The 17,374-nt window shown below is 37.2% G+C and overlaps 1 protein-coding gene across 2 annotated transcripts in view; it reads left to right on the top strand.

The window, feature by feature from the left end:
- Nucleotides 1-17,374, top strand: part of KDM4C (lysine demethylase 4C) — a 308,331-nt gene that overhangs the window by 30,689 nt on the left and 260,268 nt on the right. Inside the window, exons 3-5 of one of the 2 annotated variants that reach the window (XM_082496977.1) lie at nucleotides 849-1,024; nucleotides 5,460-5,574; nucleotides 15,474-15,667. In XM_082496977.1, the coding sequence (XP_082353103.1) occupies nucleotides 849-1,024; nucleotides 5,460-5,574; nucleotides 15,474-15,667 (485 nt within the window). Of the gene's footprint in view, nucleotides 1-848; nucleotides 1,025-5,459; nucleotides 5,625-15,473; nucleotides 15,668-17,374 lie in introns of those variants that run through there. The other variant, XM_082496976.1, reaches the window with a different exon arrangement.

Below are 17,374 nucleotides of genomic sequence, written 5' to 3'. Positions count from 1 at the left end.
TAGAGTTTGGTAATGGTTGGACTTGATGGTCTTAAAGGTCTTTTCCAGCCAGAATGATTCTGTGATTCTATGACTACAAGCTTCTTTGAAATTCCTAATGACTTTATTACTAACGCTTTAGAATCTGCTGGGGAGTTTTCGTAGACTTTGGGCAATTCTGTGGTATTTGAAATAAAAGTATTAACTTTACAATTGGTTAATCTGTGCATAGCTTTAATTATAATGTTTAAATCATGCTAGCATAAAAAGTAGTATATCTCTATTAGTGCAAACTCTTCCTGTAATAGAGTTGTACCCTGCAGTTTTATGGGGAGTAAGTTAAGCAGACTAAAATCTAAAGGTCTCTAAAATAGGTGTATTTTTTTCATTTTTTGTTAAGAAATGAAGTTATTCATACTGTTTACACCAAATAACGTTTGGACAAGGTACTGTCAATCTTTTGTAGGAATCTATTTTTTTTTTTAAATGAGGATAATAATTTTTTATCGTGGAGTATGAAGTCTTTGTGAATTATAAGGCTCTGATTATAAATTATTTGTCTGTTATTATACATGCACACATTTGCATGGTTGCACATGATTGAATTGCTGTAGATTAGTGAGTTGGTGCTTGTAAACTGAGGTGATACTATGCCTGTTTTGAATTGGTTTCTGCATTATCTTGGAGCATTTGCATGGTTAGTTAGTTATTGTGAAACAGCTGGTAAGCAAGCGCTCATTTGATCATGGGGGCATATTTGAGTGGTTCTTTTGATTTTTTTTTTTTTTTTTTTTTTTTTTTTTTCCCCAGAAAGTTTTGAATTGGTATTGCAACTGTTGATGTCCTGGTTTTTATTTCTGAATTTAAAGGTTATCCCACCGAAGGAGTGGAAGCCAAGAAAACATTATAATGATATTGAAGATCTGGTGATTCCTGCTCCAATTCAGCAGATGGTCACTGGACAGTCGGGGCTCTTCACACAGTACAACATTCAAAAAAAGCCAATGACAGTGAAAGAGTTCAAGCAGCTGGCCAACAGTGACAAGTATGTATATGGGAGGATCTTGCTTGGGAAGACAAATATTTATTTGTGGTTTCTCTGAATTGTGCTGGGCAGCTGGTGATTTTGTCACTTACTCAGTAGAGGTTTTCCTGTCTCCTGAGTTGTGGAAGGATACTACAATATGAATCTTGTTTATGTTTCTGTTGTTGAAAGTGTCTGGTACCACGGCAGCAAGCAAGCATCTGAAAAACCCGAGACATGATGCTTTCTGTCTACCTTTTTTTCTTTATGTTTCACACTCTACAACAACAAAGGAGGCTGTAGTGAGGTGGGGGTCAGTCTCTTCTTCCAAGTAACGGGTGACAGGACAAGAGGAAACTACCTCAAGTTGTGCCAGGGGAGGTTTAGGATGGATATTAGGAAAAATTTCTTCACTGAAAGGGTTATCAAGCATTGGAACAGGCTGCCCAGGGAAGTGGTGGAGTCACCATCGTGGAGGTATTTAAAAGATGTGTAGCTGTACCGCTGATGGTCATGGTTTAGTGGTAACTTGGTAGTGTTAGGTTAATGGTTGGATTTGATGATCTTAAAGGTCTCTTTCAACCAAAATGATTCTATGATTCTAACAAGCGCTTATGTTGAAAATCATGAAGATGAGACAGACTTATATCTGCATTGTAGTTTGGGTATGTTTATTAATGGTAATGGTTCTGTTTTTTTTTTTTTTGGCCTAGATACTGGAATGGCCTATTATCGTGTAGTTCTGAAAAAACTCAACATCTTTTTTAACTTGCCCAGAAATTTTTGCATTAATTTCAGAGAACTTAGCTCCTCCTAGTGAATATCTGTGTTCCGGCTATGGCAAGTTGGATATTAAGGGATGGGAAAGAAGTCTACGAAGGGCTAGGCACTATACTAAAAAGTTTCAGATTGATGGGCTTTCCAAGAAGAGGGAAGTGGTAGAAGGAATTCTTCCCCTTTTGGCCACATAAAAAAAAAATAAATTCTACTTCAGTATATATCTCTATCAGAGACCACTTGGCCAAGCTGGACATTCACAAGTCCATGGGCCCTGATGGCATGCATCCGCGAGTGCTGAGAGAGCTGGCGGATGTTATTGCTAGACCACTCTCCATCGTCTTTGAACGGTCATGGAGAACAGGAGAGGTGCCTGAGGACTGGAGGAAGGCCGACATCAGTCCAATCTTCAAAAAAGGCAAGAAGGAGGACCCAGGGAACTACAGAGCGGTTAGTCTCACCTCTGTCCCTGGGAAGGTAATGGAGCGACTCATTCTGGATGTCATCTCCAAACACGTCGAGGAACAGGAAGTTATTGGAAGTGGTCAACACGGATTTACCAAGGGTAAAGTAAATCATGCTTGACCAATCTGATAGCTTTCTATGATGTTATAACTGGTTGGCTGGATGAGGGGAAAGTTGTGGATGTCATGTACCTTGACTTTAGCAAGGCTTTTGACACTGTCTCCCATGACATCCTCATTAGGAAGCTGAGGAAGTATGGGCTAGATGAGGTGACAGTGAGGTGGATTGAGAGTTGGCTGCGGGACAGAACTCAGAGGGTTGTGATCAGCGGCACAGAGTCTAGTTGGAGGCCTGTAACCAGTGGTGTCCCCCAGGGGTCAATACTTGGTCCAATTTTGTTCAATATATTCATTAATGACCTGGATGAGGGGACAGAGTGTATCCTCAGCAAGTTTGCTGATGATACCAAACTGGGTGGGGTGGCTGACACCCCAGAGGGCCGTGCTGCCATCCAGCGTGACCTGGACAGGCTGGAGAGCTGGGCAGAGAAGAACCTAATGAGCTTCAACAAAACCAAGTGCAAGGTCCTGCACCTGGGGAGGAAGAATGCTAGGCACCAGTACAGGTTAGGGGCGGACCTGCTGGGAAGCAGCTCGGAGGAGAAGGATCTGGGGGTCGTGGTAGACAGTAAATTATCCATGGCCCAGCAATGTGCCCTTGTCGCCAAAAAGGCCAATGGAATCCTGGGCTGCATAGGTAAGAGTGTGGCCAGTAGGTCGAGGGAGGTCATTCTCCCCCTCTACTCTGCACTGGTGAGGCCACAACTAGAATACTGTGTCCAGTTTTGGGCTCCCCAGTTCAAGAGGGACAGGGAACTGCTGGAGCGAGTCCAGCGAAGGGCAACTAAGATGATTAAGGGCTTGGAACATCTGCCTTATGAGGAAAGGCTGAGAGAGCTGGGACTCTTTAGCCTGGAGAAGAGAAGGCTGAGGGGAGACCTTATTATGGCATACAAGTATCTAAAGGGTGGATTGAAGGAGGATGGAGCCAGGCTCTTTTCAATGGTTCCAAGTGACAGGACGAGGGGCAATGGGCACAAGTTAGAACACAGGACGTTCCGTTCAAATACACGGAAACAGTTCTTTACGGTGAGGGTGACAGAGCACTGGCACAGGCTGCCCAGGGAGGCTGTGGAGTCCCCTTCCCTGGAGATTTTCAAGACCCGCCTGGATGCAGTCCTGAGTAATGTGCTCTAGGCAATCCTGCTTTAGCAGGGGAGTTGGACTAGATGATCTCTAGAGGTCCCTTCCAACTCTGATGATTCTGTGATTCTGTGATTTCCTCAAAATTGACTGGAAATACCTTCTGGAAGATGAGTTAAAGGATCCTAGAGAGAAAAGATACTTGAATATAATGAAGGAAGGTAACACTGCCCTAGTTTGAAGGAAAATTTTCTAGTAAGTTAAATTAAGAAATTAAGAGGTAAGAAGAGAAACTGTTGTCAAGATCGTAAAAAAACTAGGGCATGAAAAGCTTCTAGAGAGGCTCCTCAGCAGATATTCCATAATATCCGTGCCTTTGTAAAAGTGCAAAACTTATCTCCTTTTTTCAATTAAAAAGTATCAGTGTGTTTCTGCCCCTATATTACTTGAGAAAAGTTGTTGTTATCACACAGTTTTCTTCCTCTTGTAAGCGGGAATGGGAACCTACTTCGTCGTTCTTAAAATTATTTCTTTGGTAACTGTTAGAGGGGAGAATAAAGTATGAAACCTGTATGGTATCTGATGTAATTTTCTGTGATGCCTGTTCATATATGTTTAAAGTTTACACTTGATTAACCCATGATAAAACGAGAAACTCATTTCTCAAAATAGTTTGATAATACAGAGATACTGTGAAGGTTATAACACGTATCATGATATTAAGTTTATTATATTCTTAATCATGGAAGATATTTTGGAAGTGTTTCTGATTTCGGTTTTCATGTTTTACTGAGATCAGTTTACGACTTCATTTCATAGGTAAAGTTAAGAACAGTTGGGAGGGCTTCTTACGTATTACTAGTTGTGGGTCTTTCTAAATATTTGTCACTGCTTTTGAGAAAATGTGCCATATAACCTCCTATGACACTCTTAATGCATATTTCTTAAACAATTAAGTAGCTGAGAGCCCCAATTCTCCTGTAAAAATAATTTTGTTCCTTAATGAAGACGACTGCTCTGTCAAAGACTCTTTCCTTGAGTATTGTGATATTATCAATTTCCTTTGGGAAAGAGAGAAGGGCTGTGAACATCTAATTTAAATCATAGTTGCCATTAAAAGGATTGCATGTTCTCAGTCTAATGCATTGCATCTTTTATTTGTTTAAGCATTTGCAATTCACCATTTAACCAAGGTTCTTCTCCACCTTGACCTCTGTGGAATAACGGCATATCTGTATCCTGTAATCAAGATACTTGTGTTATGGTAACTGAGTTTATGTATTCAGATTACTCAGTGTCAAGCAGAAATGCAGTCTGATTTCTGATCATGAGAAATAATTGAAACAACTCTGTTGCTGAGAAGGATTTGGTTAAGGTGTGTTTTGCTAACTTGCTTGTCTCTGTTTTGTGTTATCGAATGATGTAAATGTACCTGGTCTACTTAGTTCTTGGTAGCAAGTGTTTGAAACGTTATACCTTTCCTGAAAAGGTTTTTCTGGGGAAGGAAGAAGAGAGAAAAGTACTGTTTTTGCCTGGCAGGGCTGCTACTTGGCAGAATTAGTACATTTGCGTTGTTCTGAGACAGGCTTTTGCGGGACATACCTTTGTGTAGGACCAGTCTTTGCAGAGCTGGTAGCGAGGCAGGAAAATAATAAATACTTGTCAATTAAGTGGCTTTTCCATGTGCGTCTCTTTTATGAAGAAACAAAGGGGAGGGCCTCAGCCTGAGGCCAGTCAGTAGATGTGCTATTCAGCTGCTGGAGACTGAAAATGTTGTATGGGTAGGTGTATGACTTACGTTACTGTAGCTGTCAGGTAGCAGGTTACATGCTATGGTGAATCATGAAACTAAGAATTCAAGATAACTAATAATTCCTCTATTTCAGTGAATTTGAAATAAAGTGATCTCTTAGCTTCTGATTCTGCAAACTGAATTCTATCAGAATATAGTCCATTGTGAAGGTGGTTGTTGAAAGACTATGCTGAACCTTTGCCTACCTCTTCTTTCACAGGTACTGCACACCAAGATACGTAGATTATGAAGATCTGGAGCGTAAATACTGGAAGAACTTGACTTTTGTGGCACCAATTTACGGAGCAGATATCAATGGGAGCATTTATGATGAAGTACGCATAGCTTTTTATGAAGTTTATCTCTTCCAGCCCTCTTTTAAAGGGTACTGTACTTAGAGGATACATTCTTGCTTTGTGACTGAGAATCTGTCTTTCTTTTGAAATCTTTGTGTTACTCACTTTAAAGACTCCAAGCAAGGTTGAAATTGACTCTACATCTGCAAGAGTTAGCCAGTTCTGTCCTTAGACAGTAGGATATTGCTACACTTCCTGATCATAAGACTCTTCCATTTCTTCACTTTGAACTCTCCAGAACTTTGAGATTCCTTCCTATTTATTTACTTGTTTATTAACATTTTAGTATGTGTGTTATATGTGTACCTCTGTGGAAATTTAGTGATACTTTAAGTAACTCTTTAAGATTAAAATATTAAATCCTTTACTTCTCTCTCTTTCACTGAGCAAAATTGATAGCTCTACTTTATATGTGCTTGGAATGCCTGCAGTTTCCTGGAAATGTGCTTACAATTATTGTATACCTCTGCATTAAAACAGATGAAATGCAAACTTCCTAAGGAAATGAGTTTTGCTGGTCACTTGCCAAGATCTCCACAGATAAAAAGGGGCTCAACACAGATCTCATTATCCAATTACAGACTATCCATTGATATCAATTACGCTATGTAAGTAGCTATAGGAACTAGATTTTGAAAGAATTATTTAAGTAATGAGACTAACAGAAGAAGTGTCAGCATTTCAAAAAAGATTTGAAGATTTAAAAAAAATGGGGCAAACTTTTCTCCAAAAGAATCTACCATGTGTGGAGTTCTTGAGTTATTTCATGTTCTGTGTAACTGCCTTCTCCAATCATTTAAAAAAAAAAAAGTGGAATTTCCCTGTGGCAGATGGTTTGAGGCTCTGCTAATATTTCATATTTCTTCACAGAAGACAAATTACTTGAAGACTCTGTCCAAAGATAAATACGGTCAGTCAAGATGGCTTAAGGCAATTCAATTTTTTGCACTAGGTTATGTGATCTTTGAAATATAGCTATAAATTTCTGATAGTCTATGGTTTAGAGAAAGGAGCAAGTACAAATTCTATTGTGTGTCCAAATAACTGTATAAAAAGGATTTAGAAAATCATTGAAGATTCTGATTTGGGGTGTTTTGGTGAAGAGACATTCTAGATGGTTGTTGCTTTATGAATACCAAAATGGGGCACAGGAAAGCAGTTTTTCTTTTCAAGAAATAAAAGCTTGCCTTTTTTCTTTTTCTTCTATGATTCTTTTTTTCTTTAATGTTGGCAGATAATGCATTCTGGTGTAGCTTTTTACAAGCGTACACTTTGTTTTGAATGCGTTTGCTTTGGTCTTCAGTATCTTAGGGTTACTGTTGCATGAGCAGCATTTCCAAAGAAATAAGAATGCAGTAATATCCCATTTTGAAGTGCTGACTGGTCAAAGAGAAGATCAAAGATTTCCTTCTCGTAGAATTGCACTCTCATTAGATTGGGAGGTTGAGGAAGGGGGGTCAAAAAAGCAAAGAACGAAGTGAGGAAAGCAGCATTCAGCAATCTTAACTTGGATGTTAGGTGCATAGGAAGAGGAAACAAAGCACTGAAAGTTGCGCGGAGAGGGGAATAAAGGAGTGGGGAAGACAGTAATAGGTAGAATAAAAAAACCTTCATGGCTATGATTAAATGGGTATTATTCAAAGATAAATAACAAAGAGAAATATTAGTGAAAGGAATAGACACTGAGGAAAGTGTGAACAGACAGAGTAGTTAGTTAATGTGACAGCCATGTCACAGGGTATAGCCCAGTGGGGTGTAGAGGAAAAGAAGGCAAAAAAACCCGCCTGGTACCAAACTGTTGGTGAGAAAGTTATGGATGCCACTGATCAAAATGTTTTCTTGTAGAATATTTTGCCGAAGTTAAATTTTGGCCAGCAGGTGGTGTACTTGCACAGCTAATGTTTTTAGTGTCTTACACTTGAAGATCGTGCTAAGACAGGATTTTTTTTGACTGTTTGGAATTAGAGGTTGTTCTTATGTCTTAAATCAGTTTGCTTCAGGATGGCCATTATTCGGGGAAAGGAGATGAATACAGCTATAGACGACATGTTGGGCAACATGTTGGATTAATTTGTCATAACAGCCTGTTTGCAATAAACAAACCCAAATTCTTGCTTTTTACAAAATGTATTTTATAGAAAATGGTGTGTTATAGATGTTGAATTTAATAAAGAAAGGTGAGTATCTGGCAGAATTCCATGTAAAAAAAACACCAGAAACTTAGTGTGATGTATATGTGTACTTGGGCCATCAAAATTAGTGAGAAATGCTGCTGTTCTGCAAGTACTTATTCTTTAGTTTAAAAGTTTACCAATTACATTTTCTTTTCCACATGGTGATGTTAAATTTTACATTGAAACATCTGTATCTGAAGCATAATGAAGCTTTAATTTTTACAATTTAGATTATTTAAGAAACAATATTGTTATTTGTGGAATCCAGCACCTTCCAGGCATTGTGCGAGAGATATCACAGACTGTAGTATTTTTTGCTTTTCTTAGATCAGAGGATGACAGATTCTGATGGGTTTGGAAAATGGGGCAAAGTTATAAAGCCTGTGTTATATGGAACAGCAAAAATCCACAACTAACAAATGCATGCTTTGAAATTTGACAGCTACCATCAATGATTCAAAGTTTACCCTTGCGATATTTGGATTATTCCAGAGTCTCTGTTGTGTATTTGTAATGTCTTCAAAACCATTGAATAACCATAAAGACAGATTAAATGTTTATGAATAAGAAAATAACCTGTGAGAACAAGTGTTCTGTACACAGCTTTATAGAAAATAAATTTAAGATAGTTGAATGTTTGCTTGAAATATTATTCTGTGCTCTGTGCTTTTTAATTGCTGTTACATTTAATTACAGTGCTTTATAGGAGAAGGACAATGTAGGTGACTCAAGAAAAAGCACTGCACTAAGGAACAGGTTGTAAGGATAGTTATTTATGTTAGGATTATAAACATTATCAGATACCTGTACAAGGTTCTGTCTTTTTGTTGCTATAAGGTCATCTGGACCTGAGTGAAAATTAATATTCCTGAAAGAGTTTACAGTGTCTCACTAGCTGCAGTTGTTACTGAGTCATGACTGCATTATGAACACCTTAAGAGTTATGATTGTTGAGGAAGTTTAATTGAGAAGTGATTATTTATTTTTTATTATGTTATTTCAAGACAGCTGTCTTCCTTGTGTCGCAGTGTTATTTTAATGCCAGTTTGAGCCAGCTTAGACTGTGAATGACTAGCCTGTGAAACAGTTGCAAGAAGTTACTGTTTGCGTCAGGAAGGGGAAGGAAGAGAGTTATTTTGTTTCTGATATAACTTTATTGACTTTTTATTAACTTACCTGGCAGTTGTACCTGTAAGTAAATTGAAGAGTGCGAATAACCTACTTTTTTGTGTAGTCTCTGTTCTGGTGAACTACCGTTAGACCTTCCACTTCCATGCTACTTGCAACTTGTTTAAATCAAACCACCAATCACTGAGGCCACCAGTTGATTCCTTGTTGTATGAGATATTGGGAGCTCACATTAACTTTTTCTGTTTCTTCCTTTTTCTTTCTTTTTTTTTTTTAAAATTAATTTGAAATTGTATTTGTATAGACATATGGGGAAGACGTTAGATCAGTCCATGTAGGAGTTTGATACAACTAGGGGAAAAAATTCTTCCTGGTTTCAAAAGAACTTCCAAAGAAAAGTGGATGATTTGATGTTTATAGTGGGTCATAAAACACATCTAACTTCAGTGCTGTCAATGGAATCTGCTGTTCAGTAGGCAAAAGCCAAGGTTTGGAAGAAGCATGTATAAATATTGTCTTGCCTCTCTCACCACTCCTCTTCAGCTCCGATCTTGAAGATATCACTTCCCCTTTCCTTCTCGCAGTTTAATTCCTCCTGATAAAACAGCTCCTAATGCCTGCCTTCTCCCATGTCTAACCTGTGGACAGCATATTTGATTAGTCATACAAGAGTGGTTGATTCAGTGGAGTTTGTAAGCCAACAGTTGGTTATTTTTGCTAAATTATAGGTACATCTTTCATGTAATATTAGCTCTAGCAACAGATGTATTCGTTTCCTGCTGTATCCCTTGACAAAGCAGCTAACTTGATTTTAAAGCAGCCCCTTGACATTATACGCAGAATTTGGATTTGACCATGAAATAAGTTAGTCATGGCATCTGAATTGTAACTTAACCTAAGGCTGCAGGATAACATCAGGGCATAAACAATCCAAGAGTCTCCGGAGAGCATCAATGGCTGCTTCCTGACCAAAGTGGTCTGTGGGACCTTGTTCACAGACGAGGAAGGACTTGTTGTGGATCTGAAGGTTGAAGGTAGCCTTGGATGTAATCACCATGAGATGGTGGGGTTCAGGATTTTAAGAGCAGGTGTCAAAACAGAAAGCAGGACCACAACCCTGGCTTTCAGAATAGCAGACTTTGGTTTCTTCAGTGGTAGAGTCCTGTGGTATAAGGCCCTGGAGGGAAGAAAGGCACAGGAAAGCTGTTTGGTATTCACCTCCTCTAAGCTCAAGAGCGGTCCATCCCAATTAGCAGCAAGTCAGGCAAAAATGCCAGGGACCTGCATGGATGACCAATAAACTTGTCAACAAAACTCAAGCATAAACAAAAAATGCACAGGAGGTAGAAACAGGGACATGTAACCTGGGAGAAATATAGAGACACTGTCCAAGTATGCAGAAATACAATTGGGAATGTCAAAGCCTACCTGGAATTGAATCTGAGAGATGTTGAAGGCAAAAAGAAAGACTTCTAAGTGTACCCGAGTATCAATACCAGGTCCAGTCCTGTTTGAGATCTTCATGAATGATTTGGATGATGGGGCAGAGTTTGCAGATGATAAAAGCTGAGAGGATCGGCTGATATGCTAGTGGGTCATGTTGACATGCAGAGGGACCTTGAGAGGCTAGAGATACAGGTTGACAGGAACCTCATGAAGTTTGAGAAGGAAGATGCAAAGTGCTGCACCTGCCAAGGAAAAAATCTTGGGTATATGGGGTATCTGCTGTGGGCTGGCAGGCTGGAAAGCTGTTTTCCAGAAAAATCTTTGAGGATCCTGAGGGATACCAAGTTGAGCGTGAGTCAGCAATGTGCCAATGCAGCAAAGGTGGCTAACGGTGTCCTGTGCTGCATTAGGAGGAAAGCTGCGAGTAAGTCGAAGGAGATGATCCTTCCCTTTTATTCAGCACTGCTGAGGCCACACCTGAAGTGTTGTCCCCAGTTCTGGGCTCTCCATCTCTCCCCGGAGGTACAGAGCTACTGGAGAGAGTTAAACGAAAGGCCACTAAGATGTTGAAGGGACTGGAGGATCTGTTATATGTGGGAGGGCTGAGAGAGCTGGGATGTTCAGCCTACGGAAGAGCAGGCTCAGGGGGACCTTATCAATGTCTATAAATACCTGCAGGAAGGGTACAAAAAGGGTAGACTCAGGCTTTTATCAGCAGTACCCAGTGACAGAACCAGAGGCAATGGGCACAAACTGAAACACGGGAGGGTCCTCCTGAACTTCAGGAAACACTTTTTCGCTGTGGGGGTGACTGAGCCCTGGCTCAGGTTGCCCAGAGAGATTGTGGATTTCTCCATCCTTCCTTAGATAGTCCTACAGATTGTCTTTTGCAAACTGACTACCATAATCTTGTATGTCGTTCTTTACGGTATGTACTGGATGTTGCTGGGTAGCTTAATGAGGGGACATGGACTCATAATTTTTTCTAGATATAGAACATTTTGCGTGCTTTAGCACATGGTTATGTGAGACATCCTTTCTCCATGATCTTCTCATAGTTCAGATCAATCTGAGCATTCTTTCACTTACGTGTTTGGTTCTAGTGTTCATCTCCAAAGAGAATCTTCTTGCTTCTGTGTTTTTTTGTTTGTTTGTTGGTTTTTTTTTTTTCCCCACCCTTCAAAAAGGTGCTGCATGGTTATATCTGAAAAGATACCAAGAAGGAAAAAAACAGGCCAAATGAGGGAGATTGTTTGTATTTCCTAATCTGTGTGTTTATGGTGCAGAGATTCTGTTCATAGCATTTTTCTGTCTGTATTTTATGCACTTTGAAGAAGCCATAAAAATCTGGCAGGCTTTTTTATTATATTCATTGGTGCGAGTGGGTGTGTGGAGAGAGGAGTTGGTGATCAAGCACAATTTTTTTCTGTATGTTTCTCCTACTCCTTTTCACTCTGCCTCTTAATTAGTTTTTTTTACTCTTTATTATTTGAGCTGTTACAGTCAGTCATAGGGGCTTTTTAATCCTAGTTGTAGACCAGATGTCTTGTTTGCCAGGTTAATATTGAAATGAATCCATGAGATAATCACAGGAGAAATTAGACACTGAAAAAGGATTGTGTGTATTAACATATACATACAGAAATTATGTTCATAAAAATAGAATACATCACACTGTTGACTGATGTGTTTAAGTAAAGTGCAAAGGACAGTATCATGTCACTGTTGTAATTACTTTAAAAAAAGGAAATGAGTAAAAAATAACTTCATTTGGACCCTGTTTTATTCTTATCTGCAAAGAGGTCACTTCTTACAACTTTGAGCTTCGCTTTTTACCAATATAAGGAAAACTCCATTTTCCTTTGTGTCTTTGAGAAAAGAATGGGTCAGCTTCTTCTAAACTGTGCAAGTGTTCAGATATTTGAGAGCTGCTTCTCACGTGTCCCATTTTATCTTCACATTGCATTAAGAGCTGGTGCAGGGGCTGTTAAGAGTCATAAAAACTCTTGATAGTAATTTACAGTAAGTTTGAATCATCTACAAGATTAGTGAAGATCGTAATAATGGTCTTCTATGTAAACTATGATGTACCTTACAATGTTTCTCTGAAGAAATACAAGATGAGGCTAATGTGCATAGCAACAACCATAGAGGGTAAAAAGTTTCAAGCCTGTATTTCTTTGTTATAGTAAAGAAAGAAAACCATGTAATTTTTCAGCTTTTTTCCTGATCTTGGATTTTGTGTTGCAGTTGTCAGAGATGATAGCTATTGTTTAAAGAATTTGCCATCAAAAATGTGGATAAATTAGAAAAACTTTCTTTACACATTGCCTTGTAATTGTTATAGTGTTGTGATATTATTTTGATATTCTAAGCAGAATAAATATTAGATATTACATAATATTGAGTAGATTATAGTGTCTAACTGGGTTTTGTATTTGTAAGAAACTACCAGCTACACCTCATGGTCAAGTAATGTGTGTGCAGCTGTTCTAATAACGGTTATTAAATATAGCATAACCTGCTAACATATACTTTAATTTTGAGAGGTAGTATTATGTATTGACCTGTTCAGCTGCTCTTTTACAGCTCCTGTGATCTTTTTAGAGTGCATTGCAATTGTAAATCTTAAAAACAGTTACATAACTATTGGAAAAGTGGAAAAGTTAGAATTGATATTTTACTTAAAAATTCATGTAAGCATTTTACTTAATGTTTTGTAATATTAAAGATCTATATATTTGTGTGGGAAACTAACAGCTTTAATAATAATTTGTAATAATTAATTGTAACAGTCTAGGAATAAATATAAAACTGATTTTTTTTTTAAGTTCAAGGAACATAGGAAGAGTTAAAATGTATCAGTGTGATTTTAGTATTTCGACCAGCTTCAGTGAACATTTCCTTTTGACCTAAGACTACTTCTCCAAAATAGTCTTTAGGAAATGGAACTAGCTCATACATCTTGAGTGTAGAGGTTGTAGATTGCGTATTTTGGATGTTTGATATTTTGAAACAAATTTTTCCTCCTATGATTGTTCTCCTTGGGACGATTTGTTCTGGGGACAAACAACTAGCAGTTTGCTTGGTGACTAGTTGTGACTTGACTTAACAGAGGGTGAAAAGGTGAGGTGTGTTGTTAAAAAAAATAATTATTCTCTTAACTATCACTTAATTCTTAGTAAGAGAAGAGTAAGATTTCAGGATGTTGTGGTTGCTAAAAGATTATATGGATTAAAGAAGGTGAATGGACGAATGAATTGGTAAAAAGCCCACAGGGTACTGATAAGTAGAAGGATAACAACTCTGTCTAGAGAAAACTTCAATCTGAAAACTGCTACAGGCTGGAAGGGTATTCTGGAGGAGTACTGCTTTGCTTACACTGTTTCTTGTCTGCTTTTGGCCACTGTCTGAAAGAATATACTGCCTAGATTAACAGTTGATTTTTATCTGGTATATTTATTGTTGTCTTCTAACCCTGTGTCTCTATGCCTACATGGTTGAGTCATTGCTCCTATTTTGCTGTATTAATTTTCTCTGAATTGACTGTGTGCAATTGTGAACAAAGATAAATTTTATGTGATTTAAAAAAAATCTGTAAATTAATTTGAGGAATAATCAGGTAAAGTTATTTCTTCAAAAAATTTTCTATTTTACAGATCTACTACCTTGCTGATGATTATGATTTTTAGATTTGAAAGGTGCAAATTTTATCAGCATCTACTATTTGTGTTCATATTGGTGTTTTTTTTTCTTTGATAATGGTCATTATAATTTTTTTTTTTTTAATTTCAAGTGTCTTTATGTCACGCAAATGTATCAAAGCCAAAGCTTCCATTTAAAAAAAAACCACATAAATTGCTTTCTTGAATGAAATAATTCTGTAAAAGTCCTTTATTTCTTTGTATAAGTCCCAGATAACTTACAAGTAGTTTTTCTTACTAAACGAAGTAGCCATAGCAGGCAGTCAAAAGAAGTTTGAACTTCATACAGAATTTACCATCTTGTTTATCAATTTTAGTTGCTGCGTATGTAACATGCTTGACGTAAAATCTCAAAAAACAAGGAAATGAAAACTGAGAATATTAAATGTTCATTACTTCTTGCTTTAACTTGTGTTCTTAGTTCGCCACCTGCCCAACTATTGAGCGTGACCATGTTTCTTAGTCTTAATCAGCTGCATCAGGACTGCAGTCTTCCATCAATTCATTCTGCAAATTTGAGTAAGATTAACAGAACCATGTATAGTTCAGTGATAGGGGCATGGAACAGGTCATGGTTAAGAGCATGTTTAGAGGCTCTCTTCCCAATAAAGAAACATGCCTGAATTGGGTTTGTAATAGTTTTGATCCCCCCCCCCCCCCAACTGCTTGAACACCAGCTAATGTCTTCCCTGGAGGTGATAATAATTGGTGTTATAATCAAGTCTAATCTCTTTCTCTTCAGTTTTGTAGCTTTCATCTTGGTTATACTGACTCTTACATGCTGTATTACCTGAAATTAGAATTGCACTTTGTGGATGAATCTGAAATACAACAAAAACTACATACGTGGCTTTCTGAATAGCTTTTAAAATACAAATTTTATAGGCAATAATATAAGGAAACAGCTTAAATCCCATGAAATCAATAGTGGTATATTTCTTTCATTATAGTTAGAAATACCTCTGAAGTGATGTAATGGTTTTAGTTTGTATACTTTTCAGAGAAATGGTAACTTTATGAATGTAAATTAAATTTTTAAATAATTTTTCATACTATTTAGTATTACTTTGTGAGTAATTAAAAAGCATAGATAGGCCCAGTGAAACTTAGCAGCTTCCAGCTATTAACTCATCAAAGATTTTTATCTGCAGCTATTATTTCTATTGTGTATGGTGTTTCAGTCCATGTTAGATCTGATGTATTAAGTGTTAAGCAGATATGAACTTCCTTATGTTCCCTGCGCTGACCATCTCAGACTTAGAACTTGATCTAAATCTTATTAAGTTCAAGAGAAAGTGCTAAATTTTGTATTAATCTACAGTGTTTTGAAGGGCTAGATCAGGTGTGTATCTTTTGACTGAGACTATTATATAAAATTGCATTACTTTATAAATTTATTAATACATTTATTATGTATCTCTTTCAGGGCATTGAGGAATGGAATATTGCCCATCTTAATACAATATTGGATGTTGTAGGAGAAGACTGTGGAATTTCTATTGAGGGTGTAAATACACCGTATCTATATTTTGGCATGTGGAAAACAACATTTGCGTGGCACACTGAAGACATGGATCTCTACAGTATTAATTATCTCCATTTTGGGGAGCCAAAGTCATGGCAAGTTTAAATTTTTATGAAAGATGATTTCATTTATCTGTTTGTTTCAGCTGGCTAAACCAAACAGATGGGGTACAATTGCTTCACAGTGGTAAGCTTTACTGAAAAGCTAAGATAGTGGGTTTGTTTGGGTTTTTTTTTTTTTTTTTTGAACTGAGAATGCTGTGAAATATGTGAGACTTGTAATGTAAAGAGCATCGCAGTAATGCATTCTTTTATTTTAAAGGAAAAAACTATTAAGTACATAAGGCTTATTTGAGTTCAACAGAAAAGGGTTGTAATGATTCGATATGAGAAGTTTAATGAGTTGGGAACCCCAAGACTATTTGAAGGAACTTCTGTAAGGCATCTTTGAAATAATTTTCTTGGGTTCAGTTGTCCTTTGGGACTGCCTAATGTGTTTTGTATTAATCATGCATTTAATTGCTTTTTTGAATCAGAGTCATAGTCTCTAATGTTGACTCAGTAGGCCCAGTAGGAGATAAGATTCAATGTTAAAGGTGCTTCCTAAATAGGAAGCTGCTTCTGTCCTTTCTCCATAATCTTAGATTTTTGATTGAACAGCCTTAATAGAAAGACAAGCAGGTTTAATGTTGTACATATAGATTATGGTATACGTGTATCTTAAAGTAGATGAGAAAAATGTTTTCCCTTTGATCATAAAACCTTATTTTTTTCAAAATATCTGTGAAGAGAACATAAAATCGTTAGAAAGATATATAAAAGTTATGCTTAGTTTGGTTCTGGCGGTTTCTAGTTATCCAAATTTAGATTGAAAATTTTGTAACCGATAGTTCTGTGAAACACTACTGGTTATTTGTATACCCATACAAAAGACAAGGACCGATGCAACATCATGTATTTAAACTGAGAAAGTGGTAAATTGGTCAGCTGCTGGTTCTTAGGATATTGCTTTATGTTTACCTGCTTTTCTTGTATAGTGGATCTCTTGCGTTTAGACAGCGAAGGTAAACACCACCTATTGCAGTAATGTGAATCTATGTTTTGAATTGATTACATATATTTTAAATTGCTGCTTTGGTAGAATTAGACATACTAAGAAATTCTTCTCAGCCATAAGAACGATATCTTTGTTAAAAATGGGTGTAAAGGTAGGTAATTTCAAAATGTCATCAGGTGATAGGGCAAATTTAACTAAAACAATGATTGCATAAAAATTGTTTTAGATTCATAGGAATTTTAAAAGTGCTATTTAAAGAAAAGCTTACTGCATATGGTAAAATTCCAAGTAGAAGAGGCATTTACTTAAACCCTGAAGTCCTTAGACACAATGGATAGAAGCTAAGAAAACTTTTTGAGTATTTTGAAGAAGTTATGAGTTGATGATGATAAATGCTTTTCTAGTTTACAGATATTTGTTTACACTTCCAAATGAGTAAAATCATTAAACACTGAGCTCTTAATCTTTTGAAGAAATAGTGCACTCATGTGCAACAATTTATGCTAATGCTGTTCCTGTATCAGTAAAATGTATCTTGTGTTAATGTGATATTAGTGTAATATTTTCTTCAAAAATAATGGAGGATGAGTTGAATCTTAGGATACAGATAGTAAGGATCTTGTCCGCTCTTAAAAAATTTAAACTGAGTTGACAAGTACTTCCTTAGTGAAACCAAATACCTTGGCACATACAGTAGTAATGCATGTTTTTTAATTTTACTCGGTATGCATGTAGTTCTTCAAGAC

The sequence above is a fragment of the Vanellus vanellus genome, assembly GCF_965231255.1.
Source record: "Vanellus vanellus genome assembly, chromosome: Z".
Taxonomy (NCBI): domain Eukaryota; kingdom Metazoa; phylum Chordata; class Aves; order Charadriiformes; family Charadriidae; genus Vanellus; species Vanellus vanellus.
The sequence above is the reverse complement of the archived record's forward strand: the minus strand, read 5'-3'. Positions and strand labels throughout refer to the sequence as shown.